Source organism: Cricetulus griseus, chromosome 3 (genome assembly GCF_003668045.3).
Source record: "Cricetulus griseus strain 17A/GY chromosome 3, alternate assembly CriGri-PICRH-1.0, whole genome shotgun sequence".
NCBI classification, from domain to species: Eukaryota; Metazoa; Chordata; class Mammalia; order Rodentia; family Cricetidae; genus Cricetulus; species Cricetulus griseus.
The window spans coordinates 108,737,960-108,763,895 of NC_048596.1; the positions used below are offsets into that span (position 1 = coordinate 108,737,960).

General features: G+C 41.3%; 1 protein-coding gene across 3 annotated transcripts in view; it reads right to left on the minus strand.

Annotated features, from left to right (window-relative positions):
- The window catches only part of Sytl2 (synaptotagmin like 2), a 61,056-nt gene extending 57,723 nt beyond the window's left edge, over nt 1-3,333 (minus strand). For 2 of the 3 annotated variants that reach the window (XM_035442401.1, XM_035442400.1), the window contains exon 1: nt 2,902-3,333. In XM_035442401.1, the coding sequence (XP_035298292.1) occupies nt 2,902-3,002 (101 nt within the window). In that variant the 5' untranslated portion in view covers nt 3,003-3,333. The remainder of the gene's footprint in view (nt 1-2,901) is intronic. The other variant, XM_035442402.1, reaches the window with a different exon arrangement.
- Nucleotides 3,334-25,936: the final 22,603 nt, after the last annotated feature.

Here is a 25,936-nt window from a genome sequence, read left to right on the forward strand (position 1 = left end):
TTTTTTTTTTTTTTTTTTTTTTTTTTTTTTTTTTTTTTTTGCTACCTCTAGGCTTCTTCCTATCATGTATTTACAACAGCAATAAACAGTGCTAGGAACCCTCAGAAACCTACCTGCCAGGCCCCTTCAGAACAGCAGACCCAAAGAGAGTCTGCCAAAGGATACATGGTACTACCACAGAGACTGTGGCCTCACTGTACTTCACCCTAAGTGGATGGTACAGTCCCTGTCTTGCCCAAGCTCAGTGCTGTTAGAAGAACCACAGAGGATAAAGTTTAGCAAAAGGTTTGTAGACTGTGAATGGGTGGAGCATCTATACTACTGAACAGTTCTGACACCTGATTTGTTATCAGTCATCTACATTTCCAGGGAGACTCCACAAAGTGTTGAGTGACATGGGAGAAAACATGATCCCATTCTCACGAATATGGCTCAGTGTCAGCCTAGTATCATTACTGAAAAAGCCAGAAGAGATCAGGATTTGACTCTCACTTGCGACACCTATTAGTTGGGCAAGTCACCCACCTGTCACACAGTAATTTTCCACATGCAATCAGCTGGGGTCGTCATATTGCACTCCATTGCTCAATTGCACAAAAGCACAAGATCAAGAGAAATAATGAGCACAGACTTAATAAGCACATTAAGCCCTCTGTAACCCGCCAAGCATGGCTCATTTGCTGCCCTCGGTAGCAAGCATCAGACATGCTGTAGTGCTTGGATTGAGTTATTTTGTAAAACATTCATGTTCAGTCAGAGTCAACACAAATAAATCCATCATTTGTAGCCTTTGTATTTCAGGAAATAAGAGCATGGCTTATTTTTCCATTCAGAAAACTGGGATTGGAACCATTAAGCTAATACTGCTAACTTACATTCAGAATCTCTCTCAAAACCCATGTTAACAGAGATGGTGAGTGGCAGGACCCAGAAGGGAGGAGGGACAGTGAATAATTTTTTTTTTTTTTTGGTTTTTCGAGACAGGGTTTCTCTGTGGCTTTGGAGGCTGTCCTGGAACTAACTCTTGTAGACCAGGCTGGTCTCAAACTCACAGAGATCCACCTGCCTCTGCCTCCTGAGTGCTGGGATTAAAGGCGTGCACCACCATCGCCTGCGACAGTGAATAATTAAGTCAGGTCATCTAGCAGCATCTCTAGTGTTCTTTCTACTGTGGATAAGAGTAACAGTGGTGGGAATGTTGACCAGGAACTTGTGGGTTATATTCAAAAGGGATAGTAGGTCAAGATGGCTCTTTTCTATGAAAGACCCAAGTCAAATGGAAACTTGACCTGTTTGGGGAACACTTTTAATTTTGCTCTTAAAAACCAATTATAGCAATTCATAAAGTATTTCGGAATTAGAACTACTTCTCTTATGGAGGGGAGGGAAAGAGGGGAAACTGTGGTTGGTATGTAAAATAAATAAAAAATTTTAAATTAAAAATACTTTAAAAATTAAAATTTAACTTAAGTCACAATTCTTTCCAAAAAGAGTCAATGGATATAGAAATACACAGTACTTAGCTGGGCATAGTAACACATGCTCATAAATGCCCTATTCATGAGTCTGAGACAGGAGGTCCTGAGTTTGAGGCCAGACTGAATTACAAAGCTACACTGTCTCAAACATCTCTCTCTCTCTCTCTCTCTCTCTCTCTCTCTCTCTCTCTCTCTCTCTTTCTCTCTCTTTCTCTCTCTCCTCTCCTCTCCCCTCTCTCTCTCTCACACACACCAAAAACACACAGCTACCAGCTACATTTCTTCTTCTCTTCTCTCTTTCAAACTTATTTTTCATGTGCAGTACTAGATGTGCACACACACACACACACACAAGCATGCCCATGCAGGAACATGTGGAAACCAGATATTATTGACAATAAGTATCCAACCTCAATTGCTCTCCATCTAATGATTTTTCACACAGTCTCTCACTGAACCTGGAACCCACTCATTCATCTACTCCAGCTAGCCAGTAAGCCTCAGAGATCCTCAATTTCTGCCTCCCAGCAATGGGATTACACATGTGGCCATGACTGGCAGGTCATTATGCTTACGTGGCAAACACTTGAATGACTGAACTATCCCTCTAGCACCTCTTTCTGTTGGTTTGTTTGGTTTTTGCTTTTTGTTTTGTTTTTTAAGAGATAGGGTTTGATATAATAATCAAGGCTAGCATTAGACTCCAGGCAATCCTCCTGACTCAGCCTCCCAAATTCTGGGACTACATAACAGACATAAACTATCATGCCTGGTTCTATGTCTCATTTTAAGCTGGGTCAAAGGCATAGATGGGTGTATTTCTGTCTGGAGAGGTAGGATCTCATGGTATTGCCCACACTGATCTCAAACTGTGATCTCATGTGGTTCCATCTCACCCTCCTGAGTAGCTTGAACTCCAGGTGTATACCACATGCCTGGCTAAAGTTTTTAAATGAGACCCTATTTCTGGCAGGAATACAGTATGTAAATTAAGACATATCAGGAGCTGGGTGGTGGTAGTGCATGCCTTTAATTCTAGTAATCAGGAGACAGAGGCAGGCAGATCTCTATGCATTTGAGGCCACCCTGGTCTACAGAGTGAGTTCCAGGACAGCCAGGGTTACAGAGAGAAACCCTGTCTCAAAAAACCAAAACCAAAACCAAAACAAAGAAAAACAAAATCAAAAAAGATGGAAGGAAGGAAGGAAGGAAGGAAGAAAGAAAGAAAGAAAGAAAGAAAGAAAGAAAGAAAGAAAGAAAGATCAGGAGGAAAAAGTACTGTCCAGGAAGTTAACCCAAAATTGGAATGCGTAAGTTCAGGCTGCAAGACAAACTACCAGTTATGACTGAAAAGAAAACAGCTCTATTTTCTGTGGACCGCCCCTTCTTTCCCTCATGCCCAAGCACTCTTCCGGCCTCTTACCTGACTCTCTCCTCTTCCGCCCTCTTGAGGGCTGCATCCCGTTGCAGAACCTTTAAAATGGCATCTTGTTCCTCCTCTGTCAGGAAGCTTAAGTCGATCATTTTGAAGTGTACACAAAAAGAACAATAGTAACAAATGTGGTTTGGGATTCTCAGGGGAAACAGCTAATACTATAACCAGGATGACTACAGGATACAAAAATGAAATATCTTATTTCATGTTAGAAGTCTTGTCTGGGCTCCACAAAAGTTTTAGGCAGATGACATCAAAATCCTAAAAGTAAGGTCCCTCGAAGTAGTAGCAGTCTGTGGGATGATGGGCAGGTCTCAGGAAAATGCTGTGTTCCTTGCTTGTGCCTTCAGCTACATTCCTTTACTGCATCCTCTGTGGACCAGTCTTAGACACAGACTCTCCACGATCATTACCATCTTGAGAGACAGCCACCTTGGTGCATCCTGACCTGGAAGATCACAAGACAGCAAACACCAATCAATGAGAAGAAATGCCAGTCTGTAAGCACAGCTGAGTGGTATACATTTTAAAATGGCTAGAGGTGATAGCTTTGGAGCAGGGGAAACCAGTTCTGCCAGCTTCCTGAGCTCAAGGTCAATGTGGCAGAAACATGCTTCTACTCAATTCTAAACCACAGAGATGGAACACACAAAGATGTCTGTCAATGTTTAACAACCCACCTGAGCAGTGGGTTTAACAACCCACTCTCTCTAGAAATTCCTGCCTTAAAAGTGATGCTGGCCAGGCGTTGGTAGCTCACGCCTTTAATCCCAGCACTCGGGAGGCAGAGGCAGGTAGATCTCTGTGAGTTCCAGGCCAGCCTGGTCTCCAGAGCGAGTGGAAGGATAGGCTCCAAAGCTACACAGAGAAACCCTGTCTCGAAAAGAGAGAGAGAGAGAGAGAGAGAGAGAGAGAGAGACAGAGAGACAGAGAGACAGAGAGACAGAGAGACAGAGAGACAGAGAAAGAAAGAAAGAGAAGGAAGGAAGGAAGGAAGGAAGGAAGGAAGGAAGGAAGGAAGGAAGGAAAGAAGGAAGGAAGGAAGGAAGGAAAAGTGATGCTGGAGTTCAGCAGGATCAGGGAGGTGTCAAGGAATTATGGGAAAGAAAGGGAAAATAGAGAGTCTAAGAGCTTGCCACTTTGCAGGCAGGAGCATTTCACTGGCGTATTCTAAAATGCAGAACAACTCACCCTGGGCAGATCTAGAACATGCCATAGTTACTGTAGATTCAGTTGCACCTCTGACCTTCACCGGGCCTGGAGGGACCTGCCAAGCTTGTCTTTCTTCATTTCTGAACCCTTAATGATATGCACATATAAACTGGGGGAAAGGAAGAAAGAGATAGAGTTCCAAAACACCCCACCATCACTTTTGAGTCACAAGATAGGAAAGAATCCTCTTTTGTTAGAGGTATCCTAAAAATGGGAGAAATAAGAGGGTGAAATTTGAAGAATGCCATGAGGCAAGATTGTAGAGATGGCATACTCAGGTCCTTTTAACAAGTCTAGAGCTGCATATGTGGAACAGATGCTCAAAGCCACGTGCCTCAGTAATTCTTAGAGCAGCCCCATTGAAGAAGAAAAGAAAATATACACACGAGTATGTGAGGTTTATTCATAGGTACTTTGCAAAACAGAGCTACTGGGCAGCTACCAGGAGCCATTGGCTTGCTAGCTATAAGCCATTAATCAAGTTGCTCTATCCAAGGATCTATTTGCTCCTTTATACTCAAGGTTAGGATGCCCTTTACAGACTGTAAGGATTAAGTAAAGCAGTGACTTTAAAGAGAATATACCTTGCACCCTGTGCCACATTTAGCCACTAAAAACACATCCTTGCCTCCCCTTTGCGTCCATACTTTTGTTGCTAAATAAGATTGTTCTTCTCAAAACTGGTTTCAACATTTTTGTGCACTTTTTCTTTGTTTTTGTATTTTTTAATGGATTTTCCTTTTTATTTTTTTTCTTTGTTTCTTTTTTGATAAAGAGAGAGAGAAAATGAAGTTGGTGGTAAGGGAGGTTAGGAGAATCTGTGAGGCATAGGGAGAGTGGAAAGAAAATCATAAAAAATATAATATATGAAAATAATTTTAACAAAAATTTTTAAAAGAGAAAATAAATGTTCACACAAAGATTGTGCTTGGTTATCTGTTTTCTATTTGTCTTTGTGATATGAAATTTGAGTTTTGTAAACAGAAACTGATGACTTTGTTTCATTTTCCTTTGGCTCTTTTATCTTGCCACAGTAGATATATATATATATATATATATATATATATATATATATGAGTACATTATTTCAAAAGTCTTTTTTTTAATCTTCATATACTTATGTAGACTATACCTTGCCTGTCTGCCTTGGAATCTGCTCTTCCTTCAAGGCAGATCCAAGTTACCACCTCCATGAAGCCTTTACTGACTTCCATAGCCAGGAGTAAAAACCTATATATAATACTTTAATTATTGTTCCTAACTTTTCATGCCCTCCCTGTAACAGACTTGAACCTGACCTATCTGATTCAGTACCATTCTGGCTGACCCACAGCTACCAAAAAAAAAAAAAAAAAAAAAAAAAAAGAAAGAAAGAAATGCTTATTTTTAGAAGACACTGAAATTTCACATTTGCAGCAAGCAGAAACCTAGCTGATACAGAAGCCTCTTTTTTGCCATATATACATATACATATATATGCATACACGAATATGTGTGTATATATACATATATGAATATATTTCATCAATACATGTGGATAGTTATTTTTATCTACATATAATTACAATAGTGAGTGTTTCATGTTATTTAGAGAGAGATCCACTAGTATAATTGCTCTCAGACACGCCTATTTTACTGAGTCTCTGAATGTGAATAAATATAATGAACAAATCAGTCAGTCAGTTTCAACACACACCATTACCACAGTCACCTCAGTTCTTCTCTTCTTTTACACGCAGCAACTTCCTCCGATCCCCAAGGTTGGCAAGGAAATGGATTTAGACCACGGCCTTAGACCTGAATCCACAGTGAGGCTTTCCCTTCACTGCCATTTGGTTCAGTAAGAGATTGCTTCTACGGTCAAGAAGTTGGGACAGGCTGAGAAAAACAATTTCAGTGGTCTTACAGTAGTAATGGGAAGGGTTGCTGAAGGCAGAAATGTTGGTTTCCACACCTCCAAGGGAAAAAAATGCAAGCTAACCAGTACTTGTGTGTACTGATGTCTAAGGCTTAAAACAAAAATGAAAATAAAAGCCACTGTTTCAGATGGTGTTTAGGTAGGAACTGACTGAGTGTTTCATTCATTCCTTCACTCAGCTCTGTATACTTCTGCATCCTAGAGAGACAGCAAAGAACAAGGGAGGAAGTGCTTCCTGCTGTGTAAACCTTACATGTGACTGCCAAGAGACTGATGGAGTTAAATAATACAACTAATTCCTTTTAAATTTTACAGCCAACTATGTATCATGTAGGAAGGTGAGAAGCAATACTGAAGAAAAAGCTGAAAAGGAAGTTGGGTCATCGTGTGAGAGAAAGGGGATTTGGTTAGGGTAGGCCTCACTGACATGACATTTGAACAAAAACTTGAGAAAGATGACAAGATATGCCATGCTGATATCAGAGCACCCTGAGGTGGGAGTGAAAACCACAAATTGTCTAGGGCTGGGAACCACAAAGTGAGACAGGATAACAGGAAGAGTAGTTCAGAAAGGAAGTGGTCCAGACTGCACTGGGTATTGTACGGACTGCAGGTTCTGGCTCTCAGTCTGAGATGGAGCGGTGCTAAGGAGAGGCACATACAGGGAGAAGGAATGGATGTTTCCCAGGTGCCTCCCACATGCCTGGTCCTAGTTCTGCTTCTCCAAAGAATGATGCTGAAGTATGTCCTGTGTTTTTATAACGAGACTGAGCCCAAAGAAGTCTTTTGCCATCAAGTGAGACTGGCATTTGCCAATTTTTTTTGACTTGTTGAGAGTGTGTTTCATTACAGTATATTAAAGCACAAAGCTATAGTACTAGAAACAGGAATGTACACACAATACTGAAGAATTTAGATTCTCCAAACACACCCATGTACACTTGCAGTAATTTCATACACACGTGTTCTATGTAATGGAGCAACTGGCCTGGCATACTACCAGAGGAAGCCCACAGCTTTATCATCTTTAGGATACTCATTCTCATGAGTCCCTGTGGAGATGTCTTCCTGATCTCCCACCTTGGCGTCCACTCCTGCTGTCTACACAAATGCTGTGAATGGAGAACGAGCCTTTTGATGTATTTTTAGTAGATTTCATTCAATTGTTCATCTTTCCAGGCCATAGTAATGCATATGGTGAATGTCTTCATGCTCCATCAATAGCTTCTTAATGCTATGCGATCCTTCTGTTTCCTGAAGTAAATACATAACTTCTTTGATTATGGCATTTGCCAGTTGTTTTGACATGATAGACCACCCTGTCATTGGCACCTTATTTAGTGTTCATTTCCACACAGACTCCTTTAAGTGAGGTGGCAAAATAAAGTTCTTCTGTCTGTGGGTCATCGTTCTCCTCTTAAGCATGAATGAATCTCTGGCTCATAGCAGTAAGAAGGTGCTATATCTTCTGAAGTGCCTGGTACTCTTACCACACCCTCCCTGTGAGGTGAGGGATAATGTTATCTCTAAGGAGAGGATGCCATCCTGTATTCATGGAGATCACTGATTCACATGATTCACAGTTGTATCCCAGTGATGAGCGGAAATCTCTCCATGTGTTCAGCCTCCCACCCATCTTTGGCATGCTGCCAAGCAATCATTCTATGACTCAGATCCAATGAAAACATGTTAAGCTGAAACCCTTTGCTATCTTTTCATGGTCCAATAACTGAAGCTAAAAGTCATTAACATGGCCTGGGAACTCCTACCTCTTTCTTCCTCAAGCTCTTTGCCTTTAGAAACAGGTATGCTGAACACTTACAGTTTCTTTGGACACTGGATCTTTGCAAAGGCTAGTCTTTCCTTCTAGGTCCTAATTTACAAGCTACTTACTGTACCAGGCACCTTCTCTAACTGCTCTAGGCCAGGCTGGAGTCCCTTGGTGTGTTCTATTAGCACCTGACTCAGACCATCATAATAGACATCAGCCCATCTCAAACTCAGTTTTGTGTCTTCAGCAACTGCCACTCAAATGGGAATGGAAATATTAGTAGAAATTAAAGAAACACAGGTGGAGGAGATAGAGCTTCTACTTAGGACCCAGGAGTAAGAACTCAAATCCATATTACCCACTGGTTTTAGCTCCAGATCTTGAACTGGGTTTGAATATTACCTGGCTTCTCTACAACTCTTGTCTTAGCAAAGAATCTCAGAACCTTATGTAGGATGAGTACATGTGTACATTGTATTCTTTAGAGAGATTATTACAAAGTTCTGGTGACAATGTAAGAGACCACAGATAACACAGAGTGTGATGGTCAGTTTGTCAAATTGATACAAACTAGAGTCCCCTCGGAGGCAGAAACCTCAACTGAGAACTTGCCTCCATTAGATTGACCTGTGGCATGTCTACAGGGCTATTTCCCTAATTATTTATATGAGAAGCCCAGGCCATTATGAACCATGTCACATAACACACACACACACACACACACACACACACACACACACACACACACACACACCACCACCACCACCACCACCACCACCACCACCACCACCACCACCACCAGGCTCTGTAAGAAAGCAGGGTGAGCAACCCCATCTGAAGCAAACCAATGAGCAGCTCTCCTCCATGATCTCTGCATCAGCTCCTATCTCCAGGTTCCTGCCCTGCTTCCATTCATGCTCTGACTTCCCTCAATGATGAATTGTAATCAGGATGGGCAAATCAAATAAATCTTTTCTTCCTCAAGTTGCTTTTGTTCACAGCATCAGAACGAAACTAGGCCACATTCAAAGTCCTGGGAACAGTAGTACAGAAGGGAAACTAGAGAGCTTTGCATGTGGACTGTTTAATGACCATTTTCCGTGTGTCATCCCTGCCATGGCTCATCTCTAAAAGGGAGTGCTCCTCCTATCAGTTGTCCAAAAACTAAACGGGAGAAAGAAACCAAGACCATAGCAGCACTTGCTTTTGCTGATAGCAAAGAGGAAATCGGGGTTTGCAGTCTCAACCTCAGTCATCTTGCTGACTAAACTGGGGTTAAAACCTGGGTAATTAAAGAATCTCTTTCCCAGCATGCTCTGCCACAAGAAGGGAGCCAGAACTCATCCTTTGTTTTCCTGCAAAGTCATCAGAATATCAAACAAGACCTCAAGCCCTAATAAAGAGGATGAAAACCCATGTCAGCAGTGACTCTCACATGACGAGTTATTCAGAAGAAAAGCAAACTGTTCTGACAGTCCCATGACATTGAGGATCAAAGCTAAAAAGAAGGGGAAAACCCACTGAAAAACAGAAAAAGAACAAAAGCAAACATGTCTGAGTTGGAGAGAATGGTGCTTCACCAAAAATATTATACAAATAAAAATAAGAAAAGCTCTGACTGGTGACCTCTCATTCCTGGTGGTAGTACATACAAGCCCCATTGTGCATAGAGCTGAATACCTCATAACTGTTCTAGATCACAGTGGCCTTGAAGGAATAACCAACCCACAGGGGCTGCAGGAGAAGCTGGGAATAGAGTAAGCAGAGTCCTTGCCTGTCTCCCTCCCAGCAAGTTGGCCTCCCCTGCATACCCGACACCACAAGCATGTGTAACCAGGCATGAAAGCTAACACCTGCACCAAGGCGGAGCTAGCTCATCAGTTCTACATGTTGGCTCCACTTCACCTTGCCCTCTGGAACCACATTTATCTCATTGTCCCTTTTGCACCCATAATGCTGCCTATCTCATCTCTCTCTGGCTTTCTTCTGTGGGACCTGGAGTGATTTCCTTAACTTTTTCATCTGCTTATTTGTAACCTCTAGGCCATTTTCATATGTGAACTTCTAGATTCTGCATCTGGCATTTTGCCCACCTTTGTATCTTTAAATTCTGTTATGAAGGAGTGATGATCTTTGTCTTTTCATGCTTCTTCTGTTTTTAGGGTGAGATTTTCGCATCCATTGGTTTGGGTAGCTGTTTGGGATTGACCTAGAGATCTTTCCAATGAGTAGTTTATACTTTAGAGCTCAATCCTCAGCATCACTTTTGGGTTTGGCTTCTGCTGCCCCTCCCAACATTTCCATTTCAGTCGCACAGTGCACAGTTGACAAGAGTTTGTATTTAAACTCTCCCTCTCTCCCTTTCTAGCTCCTTTCCCCGTGTGTGTGTGTGTGTGTGTGTGTGTGTGTGTGTGTGTGTGTGTGTGTGTGTGTGTAGATGGATATGAGCATGCCAAGGCACACATGTAGAGGTCAGAAGACAACCTCGGGGAGTCAGTTCTCTCACTGCCACCAGGTGGGTCCTGGGGACCAAGCTCAGATAGATCATCAGACTTGACAGCAGGTACTCATGTCCAGAAATGTGCATTTTCTAAGATGTCCACATATGATGTGTCTGTCTGACCAGGTCTGGGATCACTAGAAAAGATCCCCAGTAGGTCAGAAGTAGCTGATGACTGGCTAAAAAGTTCATATTTTACTGAAAGTTGAACAGGTCGCTTTACATGTCAATTGTTTTTTGAGCTGTGGCAAGAGTGAACTCCCACATCTACTCCCACAGTCACAGCTGCATTGTAGAATCTTCGCTAGTTCTTTGTGCACACAAGAAAACTGAGACAAAGAGGAGGAGTTAGACACGTGTTTCAGGTCGCACAGCTGCCTAGCATTAGAGCCAGGACCCTCAAAGAAAACTTTTCTCCTCCAGGGCATATCCCATTTCAGTGGAAATGCAGATTAGTGGATGAGCTGGCCAGCATTCCTGAAACCCGCACACTGATAGCAAGCAGGAATTACAAATTCTAGATTTAACTATTTTCAAGGTTTCATAGCTAAGGGAAGGGAATGGAGGAGCCAGCTGATTCATTAACTAGACTGGAACTAACCCAGTTAACTCAACTGGAGCTGTCATTAGCTTAGACTTTAAATGCCTCATTTGGGTAGAGTTATGCACATTCCCAGCCAGACTGGGGGTGAGGTCCTCTCTCCATATGTATTAACTTGGGGTTCCCAAAGCTTGCCACTGCATCACCTGGAAAGCTTTTAAAAAAAAATCCTATGTCTCCTATTTAGGGGAAGGCAAGGAACTACCAAGAAAGTTAAGGAGAAATGGAAGTGGGCAATGGAGAGATGAATAAATCAGAACAAGGTATAATAAGACATACATACAAAGTTGCAACTGTGAACCCTCACTCTGTATAGTCATTTTGTTTTAAGAAAGAAATCTGTTCAGTTTCTTTTTATTCTCTTTCCCTGCTCCTACACAGCCCCAAGTGATTCTCATGTAACAGGTCAAAGGTAAGATCCCTATCTGGGAGACTTTTGTTACAGGTTGCAGGTAACTATAATGTAGAGTGTGAGATTGGGCCACTGAACTAATTGGTCTTCTCCCTTATCTAAACCCTGCTCAATCTAGTATGTAGGAATGAAGCAAGCAAGGTACCCAGGGCACAAACCATGAAGCGATGCCACTGAGTCCAGCATCATGCACCAGTACCCTGAGAATGAATGTCTTCATAAAGAGTGATGCAGCCAGGACACAACTTTTAAGGAGATACTAAAGCTGTTGCCAGTACAGCAGCAACACTTACCATCCTTGTCTCAAAAGCTACGGTGCCCGAGGGCACCTCAGGCTCCTCACCCTCGTCCCATACCCACTCCTATCTCTGCTCATTCCATGACCTGGCCATCAAAGATACAGCAAGTGCTAGAATGTGTATGCCAGCCATGAGCATTCTCTATGCCCCTGACATAAAGGGCTGCTGGTATGTAGTTGAATATTCTGGCTTTTGAGTCTTCTTGGAAGACGATTGATTTCTAATGAATCTTTCAAGACACCCTTAAGGACTCTGGTTTAGTTTCCTGGTCTGTATTTCAAGGGTAGAAAACACATTGGGTGGGGTTATCATGATGCTGACATTTGGCTGTAAGTAAAACAGAAAGGGCACAGTGAGTGCCCCGTAAACAGCCCTTCACAAGAAGGCACTAGCATTTTTCTAGCCTGTTGCCTTGAGGCCGGAACATAACTGCCACTGCTTTTCCTCTTACCTCTGGAGACTCTCTTGCCTCCCCTATCCTCCTACTCCAGTAAAAATTACTGGTTTCTATGGGTATACTCAGTCAGACCCCACCACTGAGGTCTTTGAAGAGACTTTTTTAAAGACTTCTAAATTTAAGGTGTGGGTAAGAGAGAAGTTGGTGAGAGGATTCTATTCTTAAAACGTCAAAGTTTCTCAATCCTCCCAATTTAGGCTTTGATACCCATTCTAGCATTCCATAAGTCAAAAGTGTCATTTCTTGGTCTCTGGTTCTATATTAACTTCTCCACTCTGATTCTACCATTCTGTTTTTTGTTTTGTTTGTTTTGTTTTGTTTTGTTTTGTAGTGTGTAGAGCCCTTGGCATTACTGTGTTCCCAGAGGCTAGCTAGGTGCTTGACACATAGCTGGTGCCTCATTTATTGCATAATTGAAGGACAAAGGGAAAGCGGGTAGAGAGGAAAATCAAGTCAATTCAAACACACACACACACACACACACATACACACACGCGCGCGCGCGCGCGCCCACACAACAGTTCCTGTCCATATCTGCATCTGTTAACTCTGCAGTAGACAAAATGAGGATCTTTCAAATATCTACATATGCTCTCTCATAGAAACTGTAAACATGTTGCCTTATATGGTAAAAAGAACAAATGGGATTGATAGAGGCTCTTGCCATAGGGCGATCATCTATGCTATATTATCTAGGTAGAACCAACATAACCATGGGGTCTTTACGTGAAGAGTGGAAGACAACCATAGGAGAAAGACTCCACTTTCTAGAAGCTGGAAAAACTAGGAAACATTCTCCACAAACTCCTCACAAAGAAGTAAATTGTTAACCCTTGATTTTAGCACCCACGACTCATTTCATTCACAATCTGGTGGTGTGCATTTCTGAATCCCCAGTCTGCTGGCTAGGGACCTGTGCTTTTTTTGTGTGTTTTGTTGTTGTTGTGTTTTGTTTTGCAGGAGTGGGGATAAAACCCAGAGCCTTACACATTCTAGGCAAGCACTCTACCATTAAGTCACCTCTCCAGCACCCCAGATGACTAAGTACAGCCTCCAAAGTAACTGTGGAGGGCAACCTGGATACATTTTCTCTCCTTGTCTAATTGTTCCTGGTGGAGCTGAATGAACCTCTGCAGTCTCCTTCCAGTTCTACTCCCAGCCTCCTTCTCCATCAGTCTTGAGTTATTAAGTAATACAATAGATTCAGACCCAAAAGCCCTCACTCTGACAATGCTATACCACCACTTAAACACTTCCTCCAGAGCTTCCTGATGTAAAAGCCAGATTCTTTATCCTAGTATTAATGTCATTCTTATTCTAAAGCTGGTAGTCAACTTTCTTTCCCATAAGCCTCTTCCTATCCCTTAAATTCCAGCCAAGCCACTCCTCATTCATTCCCTCCCCGTCATCACCTGGTGGTTGTTTATGCTGCTTCCTCCATCTAGAACACCCTTGTACCTTTATATGGTCAAACCTTTTCTATTTCTCAAGTCCCAGCCTGAATGAAATGACACCTCCCACATGAAACTGCTCCTACAACCCACTTCCTTTCACAAGTACCCCTACTGTAATACTAACTCTTTCACTGAGCCCTTGGAATGCCTCTACATCTCTCCTAGGAAGAAAGAACAGTCTTTGGAGTCAGATAGACTGACACAAACTGTGTGCGCTCCCACAGCACAAGATTCCTGGATTCCCTGAGCTTCAGATGCCAATAAAATGAACATCATAACAATCTTACTCAGTTGCTGAGAAGAGTAAAGCAAATAGACAGTGTCAAAAAAGGCTAGTTATTCACTAATGAAATACATCAGCATTAGTGGAACTTCTAAGTGCAACTCCGACTTAACACTCTTTAAGGGAAGGTTTCTCTCCACTTCATTTTTAAGCCACTTCGCTTCTTGCCCATGGTAGTGAAAAAAAAAAAAGTCTTTTAAGTACTAAACAAGGTACTAAAGGGTTCTTCTAAGTTTCCTGCCCCCCTGGAAGGGGATGACCTCACCTCCAGATGTTTTAGAGCAGAGGAGAAGGACACCGGATCCTTTTCCAGCATCAGTGTTAGAATTCTTTGGCCCACATGTAGCTGTGCACAGACATGCATATATGAGCATGTGCACATTGTAGTGGTGTGTATAAAAGCCAGACATCAATGCGAAGGGTCTCTCCCTCTCAACACTGGAATTACAGGTGTGACCACTGTACCTGGCTCTTTCTCTTTTCTTTTTTAATGTGGTGCTGAGGATTCAAACTCAGATCCTAATGCTTGGACAGTAAACACTGAGCCAACTCCATATCCCCAATAGAAATTTTAAGATGGAAACTGCAGAATCCATCTGTGGTTAATGCTACTAACCCATGATTTATCCCAGCCAAGTAATAAGTGAGTATTGTTTTCATCAGCATTGTTACACATTGTTATTGTGACATCATTGAACATGGCCTCAAACAACAACCATTGTTCCAGAGCTGGTAAGACAAAGATGTTTTGACTTGTCCTGTTTAAAAAGCCATGATATGGATTCTCCTTCAGTGCTCAGGCATATGTACAGCAGAATTTCCTTCCTTTAAAGGTACCCCTTAAGCCACTTCTATGGTGAGAGAGAAAAGTGATCCTCTTTCTTCAGTCTATTTGGCAGTGTCACTAAGGAAAATCATGTGATTTAAATCCACGGTACATTGTTTGAAATGTGGTCACCTGCCTACTAACTTGCCGACAAGGAATAGAGCACTGGATTAAGGCTCCACTTGTTCCACTCTACAGTTAAGATGAACCATTGCCAACCTCCTTTGCTGAAACACTGCACAGAGCCAGGAGGACCAAAGATCCGAAGACATTTTGTAAACAGAATGCTGCACAATTATATATACCTATTCATTTTCTAACACAGCATGAGCTTCAAGTAGATACCCTTGAGTTTGGCTAACAGAAGGGTTCATAGTAGAGGAAATGAGGAATGCCTTCTTCATCTGCCTTCAATTAGTCCCTAAGACACAAAAGGAGTCATGTCATAGCTATAGATATCAAGTACCACTTGAAAACCTCCTTTAAGTCCTAAGGAATATCTGGCTTGAGTAACACTCTTGCGCTATGGTAACTGTTAGATGATGTTAACTATCAGGTAATTTGGTCAGGACTTCTTTTCAGACATGATGCTGAACTGGTCTCTGACCCTTCAAATTCCAGCCATCCTTCAAGGGAGTGGTCATTTGCCAGAGAGACCCCCTGCAGATGAGAGGGTAGGGGAAATGAGTCCTTTACACAGACCTGCATTCAAGGTTAATAGTAAATGTCAAAAGCAGCTAACAGCAGCAACAGCTAACTCGGCAGTTTCCCTCAAACTCCTTCCCTTCACTTATTTCCCTGACTCCCCTGACTCAGATCCAGTACAGTGCTTCGCAGATGGATAAAAGTCCTAGTGACAAATCTCATGAAATATTCAGCTGGTCTTTTGGAGAAAAACAGCTGGAGATGACCTTAGGAATTCCACCAATTCCCCCTACCACACAGTTTAAAAATAACCAAAGAGCATTTCTACAGAGTGATGGCCTTTCCTTTAAAGGCAATAATATGCAAAAAGGCATGCTGGGGTCATTAGCCCAAACATTACAGTCCCTGTGATAAATCTTTGGCCAAACGTTCCTATGAGAATCTGCCTTCAAAAGGTCAATGCTGCCTCTCATTGTGATGGCCACCCTCCCCCACCCAGCCTGACACTCCACTATATAAAGATATGTGGATACCATCAACCCCTCAGGACCTGTGTGGCCCTGAGAAACCTCTCTTCCATTGGCAGAATTTCCACATTTATCTAATAAAGTAGTGGGCTTCGACCTAAGGTGCTCTCTCAGTGTAAGACTCCCTCCTAGGAGGTACATTTAATGATTCCTTGATGGATGCCTCATAACAGCAGCCAAGCCTCCAGGGGTACACTGACCCCTCCCCCATCTGCCTTATGCAATCCCTTGAAGTGCCTTATCCTACCTCTCACACCTTTGCTGTTCCTTTGAGTTAGTCAGCTCCCTCCATTGCAAGGCCCATCCAGACCTCCTCAAACTCCTACCCATTTTTCCAAATTCCTGCTTTCTTTGGAATGATGAGGCTAGCCCATCTCACAAGTCACATTAGCACCTCTCCAACGATGGTCTCTGGGGCCTTGAGTTATAGATAGCTGTCTGTTTACTTACTGTCTCCACTCACCCAAGCTCCCCTGGAAGCAGAGATATCATGTCTGACTCCCCAGAATTCCCCAGTGCCAGACCTGTGTCTGCCACTCCATGTTTTGTGACCTTGTACCAAATTCCACCAAAGTACCACATACATTTCATGTTATTTCAAAAGATCAGAACTTTCTCTCTTTTTTTTCTTGCAAGAAATGTTTTCTCTACTCAAAAAGTGAGAAAGTAACTTTCTCCAAGCTTTTGCCATATTAGGAAAAAACATATATAGCTGTTCAGAACTATGACATAATCTTTGCCAAGGTTGAAAATATACATTACATTTATCCCCAAGAAACTTCCATTGGTTTGAAACCAACTGAACCACAGTTCTTAAAAAGGCAACATGAAGCTAAAATTGATGGCCAGCGTAGTGGGTTTCTTTTTCTTTTGCTGAGTCAAAAGAAATAATTATATACTTCCTTTTCTAAAGATTTTTCAACCAAATGTTGGAAACTTAAATGACAAATAGCAAGGAAGAATGCAGTCTTCTCAGAAGAATCAAAGTGCCTCATTAACCACTAATAACACTAAAGTATGTATGTGCTGTAGAAGAGAAAAGAAACTCTTAATTAATGCAGTCTATTAGTTGGATGCGCTTTTGGTGGAAGAGTTTGAAAAGAAACGGACATTTTATCTTTTTCCAATCCCTCCTCCCAATTCAATCTAACAGTATATAGATTATGCACACATGATCTATATACTATAAGTCACCATCATTCACATTCCAGGAAAGTCACTGAAGTGTATAGAGATTAAGGGACTTAACTTGCATCCACACACTTCTAAGCAACGGAGTCAGGAATGCACCCAGATTGCTGGGGCTCCAAAATTCTATATGACACATCAGGGAGAGGAGAAATCAAGATAGAGAAAGGGTCAGGTGTGTGGTGCTGTGCATGGGAATTCCCATAGAACCCTGCAGGAGGCAAATAGGGCTGGATTTTCAGACCAAGCCCCTTTGAATGCCTAAAACACTCACTTGTTAAACTTGCCATGTGATGCAAACAGCTTCATTCTGTATATGATTCCAATTTAGCAATGTCTGTAAGGAAACTTCAAGTCTGGGGTCCAGGTAGAAGTTATAATGTTGGCACATCGGCACTTGTCCTAAATCTTCATAAAAACAAAAATCCCTTTGCACTGATCTAGGAAAGAACTTGATGACATTAGTCAAACCTTAGAGAAGGAAGGAGTAAGTGACCATTGACACTGTGTCTACAGGGTCAGCTATTCCCTGCCTAGAGTAACAACAATCTGGGTTCTCATCCTTGCACAAGTACTAGTGACCCTGCTTTTACACACTTGGCTGGCTGACCCCTACTGTGAAATTAGGTGAACCTACCAATATCATTTTTTCTCACATGCATAAAACCAAATGACAAAGTAAATGTCAACATCCCTACCAAGCTAGATGAGAGAGAAAGAAATACAGAGGCAGACTACTTAAACTACTCAAGAAAGATCATCCTGCTATATCATGCAAAAGTCTAAGCATCTTTCATAAAATATATAAAATATAGTGATAGTGAAGGAGACAAGAATATTCAGGAAAATGAGACACAAAAAATTTCAGTGTATTTGGATATGTGGATATTTGAGCTGTGTAGGTATGTGTGAGTGTATCACATTAGTTTGTATGTGTGTGTGTGTGTATGAAAGAGGGGGTAGTTGTGTGTAAGAAAATGTGTGTGAGAGAAAAAGAATGTTTGTGTGTGTGTGTGAGAGAGGGAGGGAGAGAGAGAGAGAGATAGAGAGAGAGAGAGAGAGAGAGAGAGAGAGAGAGAGAAAATGTGTGTGTGTGTTGGGGGGGTGTTGCTAGAGTTTGAAACCAGGACCTCAAGCATCCTACACAAACTTTTTTCCCACTAAACTATAGCCCCAGACCCCTTTTGTTTTCTCTATGCTCCCTTCCCTCCTCCCTTTCTTACTGAGAATGCCCTCTCTTTGTGATTAGACAAAGATCAACTGATATAAGTACTAAATAGGAAGACTCGGTTTCAGTCATCAAGAAGATTGACTCTCGAATTAGCACAGTGTTGAGTTTGCACTGAGAACAGGTGTGATGGAGGGAGAATAGGTGTCACAATGTGAAGTCTGAGGCTATTGGAAGTCAAATGGCTCATCCAAGGCTATACATGTCTTAGGTGACAGAATTGAGAAGACAATGCATTCAGGAAGAAGGGGAATAAATAACTAAAAACATCAGGGTATATTTAAGTGTCAGTTGTGCAGTTACAGGAGGAAGAGGGATGAGGACAAAAAGTAGAAAGAGGTGAGGGTTGAGATTTGAGCAGAGATAGGCTTGAGACAAACCGTGAGTCAACTCATAAAATTCAATGCAGAAGACAAGACCCTGGAACTACTTTGGAGAGGGTGGAGTACATAGAAAGAGGTGTCTGTGTCTCTACATACAGAAAAGCACATTGTCTTCCACTTAAGAAGTGGGCCTTCCTTTGCCACCATAAGTAATCAGCTTGTGTATCTTTCACAGGAGTAGAAATGGACATCCTTTAGCCTTGATTTTTTCCCTTGGCACTCACAGTGGGTATTGTGAGAGGACTCAAATGGGGCTAAAGGAATGAGAGCTACACCACTGAGTGAGGATGACTCATCTGACCTTGGCATTGCTGACTGTTGTGTAACTATCTGAGGTAGTTGGCCCTGCCCGTCAAGGTGCTCCCATCTGTGGATGTGACCAGTCACATGCCTGCACAGCAAGTCTGCCTTCCTAGACCACATTTGCTGCTACCAAGTCTCAAGAATGTAATTAATGAGCAACCTGGACCTGTTCCTGATGCTGGAAGGGAGAGGAAACCAATGGTTGAAAAGATTTCAAGGTGATGATAGAGCCTCAAAATCACAGAGAGGCTCAATCAAGCAAGCCTGGCTCCATAAAACAGCTCATATTAGCTGTCCTGCATATTAGCCAAGCTGCCAATGGGGTGGCTGTACAATAAATAGCTGGGGATGCTTAAGGAAAAGGTCTCATACACAAAGGAGAGCAAGACCTACATTAACTGCAGACCTGTGTTTGTAAGAGAACATAGATAACAATCCTAGTATTTACTCTTTGCAGAATTACAGGTCTAACACTGTAACTAATTACAGTTGAGTCAACCCTACAGAATTCTGATAATTTTATTTCATATGAAAACCCTAAAAAATAATATCTATTTCATCAAGAGTCATTAGGTGAAATTCACAGATATAATTCATACAATATAGGGCACAACAAAATTAAAAAAAAAAACTTCATTTCCATCTCTAAACAACTAGCAAGCAGTTTGGCTAGTGTGGGAACAGGTGCTATATGATTGTATTACTCAAAAACTAATCTTGGAAAGCAACTCTAACAAAGGAAATTTCTCCTCCTCCCTAAATTAGAGAACAAAGCCACTCCTAGCACAGTTCTCAGGGTTTTTGGCATCTTGAACTCATCTGACAGCATCAAGCTTTGTGTAGACAGACGTCAATGGAGTCATGAAGAGTTGTCTTGGTAAAAACCTAATAATGTTACTTAGTAAGAAGAAGCAAGATGTACACATGGTATTATTCTATATTAACCATGATCTTTTGTGTGTATGTGTATAGTGTATATATATTGTGTTTGTGGTGTGTGTAGTGTGCGTGTGTGTGTGTGTGTGTGTGTATGTGTGTGTGTGGTGTGTGGTGTGTGAGTGCAGTGTTTGTACAATGTGTGTATATGTGTGTATTGTGGGTGTGATGTGTGTATAGTGTGCATGTAATGTGTATGTAATGTGTTATATGATGTGTGTAGTGTGTATAGTGGGCACATAATGTGTGTAGTGTGTGTGTAGTATGTGTGTGTTGTGTGTGTAGTAATACAGTAATGCACATACAATGTGTATGTGGTGTGTGTGTGTGTGTGTGTGTGTGTGTGTGTGTGGTGTGTGGTGTGTGAGTGCAGTGTTTGTACAATGTGTGTATATGTGTGTATTGTGGGTGTGATGTGTGTATAGTGTGCATGTAATGTGTATGTAATGTGTTATATGATGTGTGTAGTGTGTATAGTGGGCACATAATGTGTGTAGTGTGTGTGTAGTATGTGTGTGTTGTGTGTGTAGTAATACAGTAATGCACATACAGTGTGTATGTGGTGTGTGTGTGTGTGTGTGTGTGTGTGTGTGTGTGTGTGCGCGCGCGCGTGTGTTCTTTCAAAAGTGCATAGGTTTCTCTAAAGAGTGTGATAATTTTCAACCAATCTTTCTCTAGGCTTTTCTGAAGAGTGAGATAATTCTCTCCTCTTTTTCCTATGCCTCTTCCTCCTCCTATTCTTCTCTCCCTTCCCCTCCCCCTACTTAGTTCTCAGTCATTTGCATACAATTTTTAAAAAAATCATCCAGTAATACAGAGAAAGCTGCCAGAGTGCTTGCTAAATGACTATAAACCCATCAAACTGGTACCCAAGGAGTAAAAATCAAGCACCCTCTCCCCTACAAAAGAATATTCTAACATTATTTGGGTTAAGATGTAGATGAATATTGGGAGGATGGTAACAAGATTATATGTGTGGTCATTATTATTTTGATGAAGATCTACCATACTTACATAGATTGTTTATCTAGGCTATGGTCAGCACCATAAGGAGACTGTTATTGCTATGCTCATTTTATTGAAGAGGATAACCCCTGCTTGTGGCCTTTCCAGTATGTGTGTGAAAAAAAGAAATATATATATATATATATATATATATATATATATATATATATATATGTACATGTGTGTCTGTATACATACTATCCACAAAGTTCCATGATGCAATTTGAAGTTTTCATTTGAAAAATTCCAAATGTATGAGTGAATACTTACAAAACCTCTGTTTTTACCCCAGTGTAGGCAAATCTTAAATGAAAGCCCAAGCAATAACAGCAAATTAAAAAGATTTCACTAAAACAATGTTACCTAAAACTTTTATTTCAGAGCAGGTAAACAAGCATTCATTTTTTTAGTTTTCAAAAGTCAACAGTCAACAATGGATGAGTCTATCCTAAGGACACACTCTGGGTACATTTCCCTGCAGAGAGGGTTATGATCATAGAAGACTGGAGCGTAATACAGAACCAAAGTCAATTTTAACCTTCTGAAGCATCTATTTTCTCACTCATAAATGAAGCCATTGAAACAGATGATCTCTCTCATAGCAACCCTCCAGCAAAGGTACTCTGACTTGGAATGAGGAAAGAACACAATTTAATCTACATCAGAATTAGGCTACAACAGGCCTGGTGTTGGTGGTACATGCCTTTGATCCCAGCACTCAGGAGGCAGAGGCAGGCGGATCTCTGTGAGTTCAAGGCCAGCCTGGTCTCCAAAGTGAGTGCCAGGATAGGCTCAAAAGCTACACAGAGAAACTCTGTCTCGAAAAAACCAAAAGAATTAGGCTACAACAAAAGTACAGCAACTTACAAGCTTAACACTCATTTCATTTGAAACGCCAGAGGAAGTCACCCCAAAGTTTGTAGGAATTTAATTCCTACATTCTTTTGATAGTGTTTAGTCTTCCAAAAAGTGGAACTATTTTTCACTAAATTAAATGGTCCTGTGTGATTGCTGTTTCCTTAACATAGGGGCCTGTTAGAGTTCTGTGAGGTCCTTTAACACTTCAGTCAAGACCAAGTAGGAAGCAGTAAGAACCCCATTTCATAGTCAATCAGAAGTGACAGTCTATTATTTTCAATTCTCATCTGAAGTAAAGGTAGTCTTGTGGAACTTAGCCCCTCAAGCTGTGGGATCTGATGCTGTCTCCATGTATCCTCCGGGAACTTGAGGATACCCAAATGATATCTCAGAGAATTGATTGCTTGGCTTCTATGTACCAGACACATAATTTGGGATCACAAAACTATTTTGTATTATGGTGAGAAGAGACTAGCAAAAATACATTGCTTTTTCCCCATATGCTCTCAACTTGCTCTTGATGATAAATAAATCATTAATATTAATTAATAACAATAAGGCTATCAAAGGCTTGCATAACACATAAAATACACCAGACATGGTTTCAAGTGTTTCACGTCCATTCTCACAATGTGATACAGTAAGCATTTTAAGAAGAACAGGCAGTCCAGCTTCAGTATGCACACTCTTGACCTCCAAACCACCCTCCGTTCTTTGGTGGAAGTATCACAAGGTGCAGACAGGATGGGTTGTCCCTTTGTTAGTCCTTGGCTCTTCACCTCTTACCAATGACCTTTATGGACTCCATACCTTAATTTGTTTTCTAATGTCTAGCTCAGCGTCTTGTCCTAAATTTGATGAGATTCTCAAAACTCCCAAGAAATGGAGTCCCTAGGAGCCTTCCCCCAACTATAAGATGGATACTGCTTAGCCACAAGATTGATGTGCTAATTGCAGATAACTTCACAAGGTAACTGCACTTTATTGAGAGACAGGATGTCAATATGTAGCCAAAATTCCCCTGCCTCTAACTCACAGTGCTGGGATTATAGGGGTGCAGCACTACTCCAATTTGGAAATTCCCTTTATAAACCCAAGAAGAATTGTCACCTTTGTCCAGAGGCCAACTCTGGAGGGGAGGCATTTCCCCAGTAAAAGTCTGTGATGGGCTCATAAATAGAGACAGCAGTTTGCAAAAGTTTAATAGTGGAGATGGTGCAATACAATGGTATGAAAATAGAGCTTGAGTGTTCAGGGCTGCTGAACCACGGAATGTCTTGGATTCCTCCATCCCAATTCTCCTGTTAGGGAGCCAAAGCCACCAGGAGCAAAGAAAGCCCAGGACCATCTTGCACAAATGAACAAGTAAATTGAGAGAGATTTGAAGAGAAATCTTGTCTGAAGAAGTGAATTCTATGCTCCACTGATTTTTTTTTTGTCTTATATTTAAGGGAAAAAAGTAGATGACCAAGAGAAATCAAGAATAACTATTGAGACTATAATGCTTTTTCATCTCAAATTTAGGGACCACAGTCATAGTCATCTCTAAATATTGGCTGTCAAATGCCACTAAAGGGAAGGGAAATATATCATCATAGGATAGGTTTTATTGCATGTTTATTTATTAGAAGCATAGAATTACATAACTCAATAAACATATTTATGTGCTGAATTATGTGGCATTTGACACAACGCTCGTGGATTGCCAGATTAATACTGTAAAAATGGTGTATTATAAAAGCAGTCTTCTAATTCAATGCAATCCCCATCTAAATTCCAATAATATTCTTTACAGAACCAGAAAAAAAATCTAAGTTTCATTGTCAAAAACACACACAAAAATGACAACTAGCCGAATCAACACTAAACAGAAAGAGCTAGGCTAGGGAGTCACAATGTCTGGTCTCAATTATTTTCCTGATCTATAGTGACTGTCCTGGCTAGTTTTATATCAACTTGACACAAGCTAGAGGTATCCGAAAGGAGGAAACCTCCACTGAGAAAATGCCTCCATAAGATCCAGCTGTAAGACATTTTCTTAATTGATGACTGATGGGGGAGGGCCCAGCCCACTGTGGGTGGGGCCATCCCTGGGCTGGTTACCCCTGAGTTTTATAAGAAAGCAGGCTGAGCAAGCCATGATGAGCAAGTCAGTAAGCTGCACCTCTCCATGGCCTCTGATCAGCTCCTGCCTCCAGGTTCTTGCACTGCTTGAGTTTCTGTCCTGACCTCCTTTGACAGTGAACTGTGATATAAAAACCTTTTCCTCCCCAAGTTGCTTTCGTCATGGTATTTCACTGCAGCATTAGTAATCCTAACCAAGACAGTGACAAAGAAGACATGGTATAGCACACAAACAGGCATGTAGACCAAGACCCAGAAATAAACCCTACAGGTACAGCCATCTAATTTTCAACGAAGTTTTCAAAAATATACATTTGGAAAAGAAGGCAGCTTCTTCAACAAATGTTGCAGGCAAAACTGGATTTTCCCAGGTAGAAGAATGAAACTAAAGCCGTATCCCTCATCCTGTACAAAAATGAACTAAAACTAAACCAAATACCTCTATGTATTTGGACTGCAAGAGAAAAAAAAAAGGGAAATATTCCAAGATATTGAAATAGAGTCTTTCTGAAAAGATCTCTGATAGAAATAACCTCAAATACTGGTAACTGGGAGTGTATGAGTTAAAAACTGTCAGCATGGAGAATGAAATCGGTAAAGAGACAAGCTGCAGGACAGGAGAAAATGTTCCCATCAGACAGGGGATCAATGCCTAGGAAACAGAATAGAGCCCAAATATTTAACACACACACACACACACACACACACACACACACACACACACACACACACACATCAAAACCCTACATCAATCAATAAACACATGGGCTAAACATGTTCTCAGATGGCCAATAAATATGTTAAAGTGTTCAATATTTTTAGCTATATGGGACATGCATATTAAAACTGTTTTGAGATTTCATCTCACCCCAGTCAGAATAGCTATCATCAATCCTTATCTGCTGCTGGCAGGACTGTAAACTGGTACAGCCACTGCAGAAATCAGTATGGAGATTTATTGATAAACTGAAAAAAGAGCTCCATTTGACCCTGTAGTACCCTCGTGTGTGTGTGTGTGTGTGTGTGTGTGTGTGTGTGTGTGTGTGTGTGTGTGTACTATCCTAACATAGAAAGTAGTCCAGGAGGGCTGGAGAGATAGCTCAAGGGCCAAGAGTACTGACTGCTCTTCTAGAGGTCCTGAGTTAGATTCCCAGGGACCATACGGTGGCTCACAACCATCTATAACAGGATCTGGCACTCTCTCTGGCATACAGGTATATATGCAGAGCACTCATACATAAAATATAAGCAAATAAAATTTAAAACAAAAATTAAAAAAAGAAAGTGATCCAAGAGGGGAAGGAAGATATCTTATAGGAGAGGGGGAAGGGGAAGAGAGAAGATAATAGAATATATGTGACAGAAAGCCAGAAGTAGAAAAGTCTGGGAGGGGTGGAAAGACCAGCAATGGTGGGGAGTAGGGGAGGACAGTGAAAGAGAGGGGATGAATTAGAACACAGTGTAATGAATGACACATGTGTATATAAACACCATAATGAATCTTATCACTTTGCATGTAACTTTAAAAATTAACAGAAAAATGGTAGAGATATAGACTAGGTTAGATTATTGCTAAGTTGCTCAGGAAGCCATTAGAGAGACAGAAAAGTGAAGGAAGGATAAGAGAAAGCAAGGAGAAGGAGGAAGAGAAGCAGTAGCATTTATATTATCACCTTGAAATTTATTTTCCATAATTCCACAGATCCACAGAACTGGTAAAGAACACGTGTTCTATAGTTAACCCAAAATGGAAAGACTACTTTAAAACCTTCTAAAGCAATTCCATGTCATGGTGCCATTGTCTCATGGAGTGGGGAGGAAGCAGTGTTTAGCACACACAAAACCTCTCCTGTCTCCACAAGTCTCTCCCATGTCTAAAGTATCATATAATCTCTCTCCTGCTCTTACACAAAGAAAAAAACAAATACCATGGGACTCGCCTGTCCATATTCATAGTTTCCTAGACTGTGCATTGTGGCCCTATAGGGTGATGTAACTGGATGGATGTGGGGATTGCAAAAAATTCAGCAACTATAAAGATCTTTAAATACACAACAAGCAGAAATTCAAAAGAACCATGTACAGAACCCATC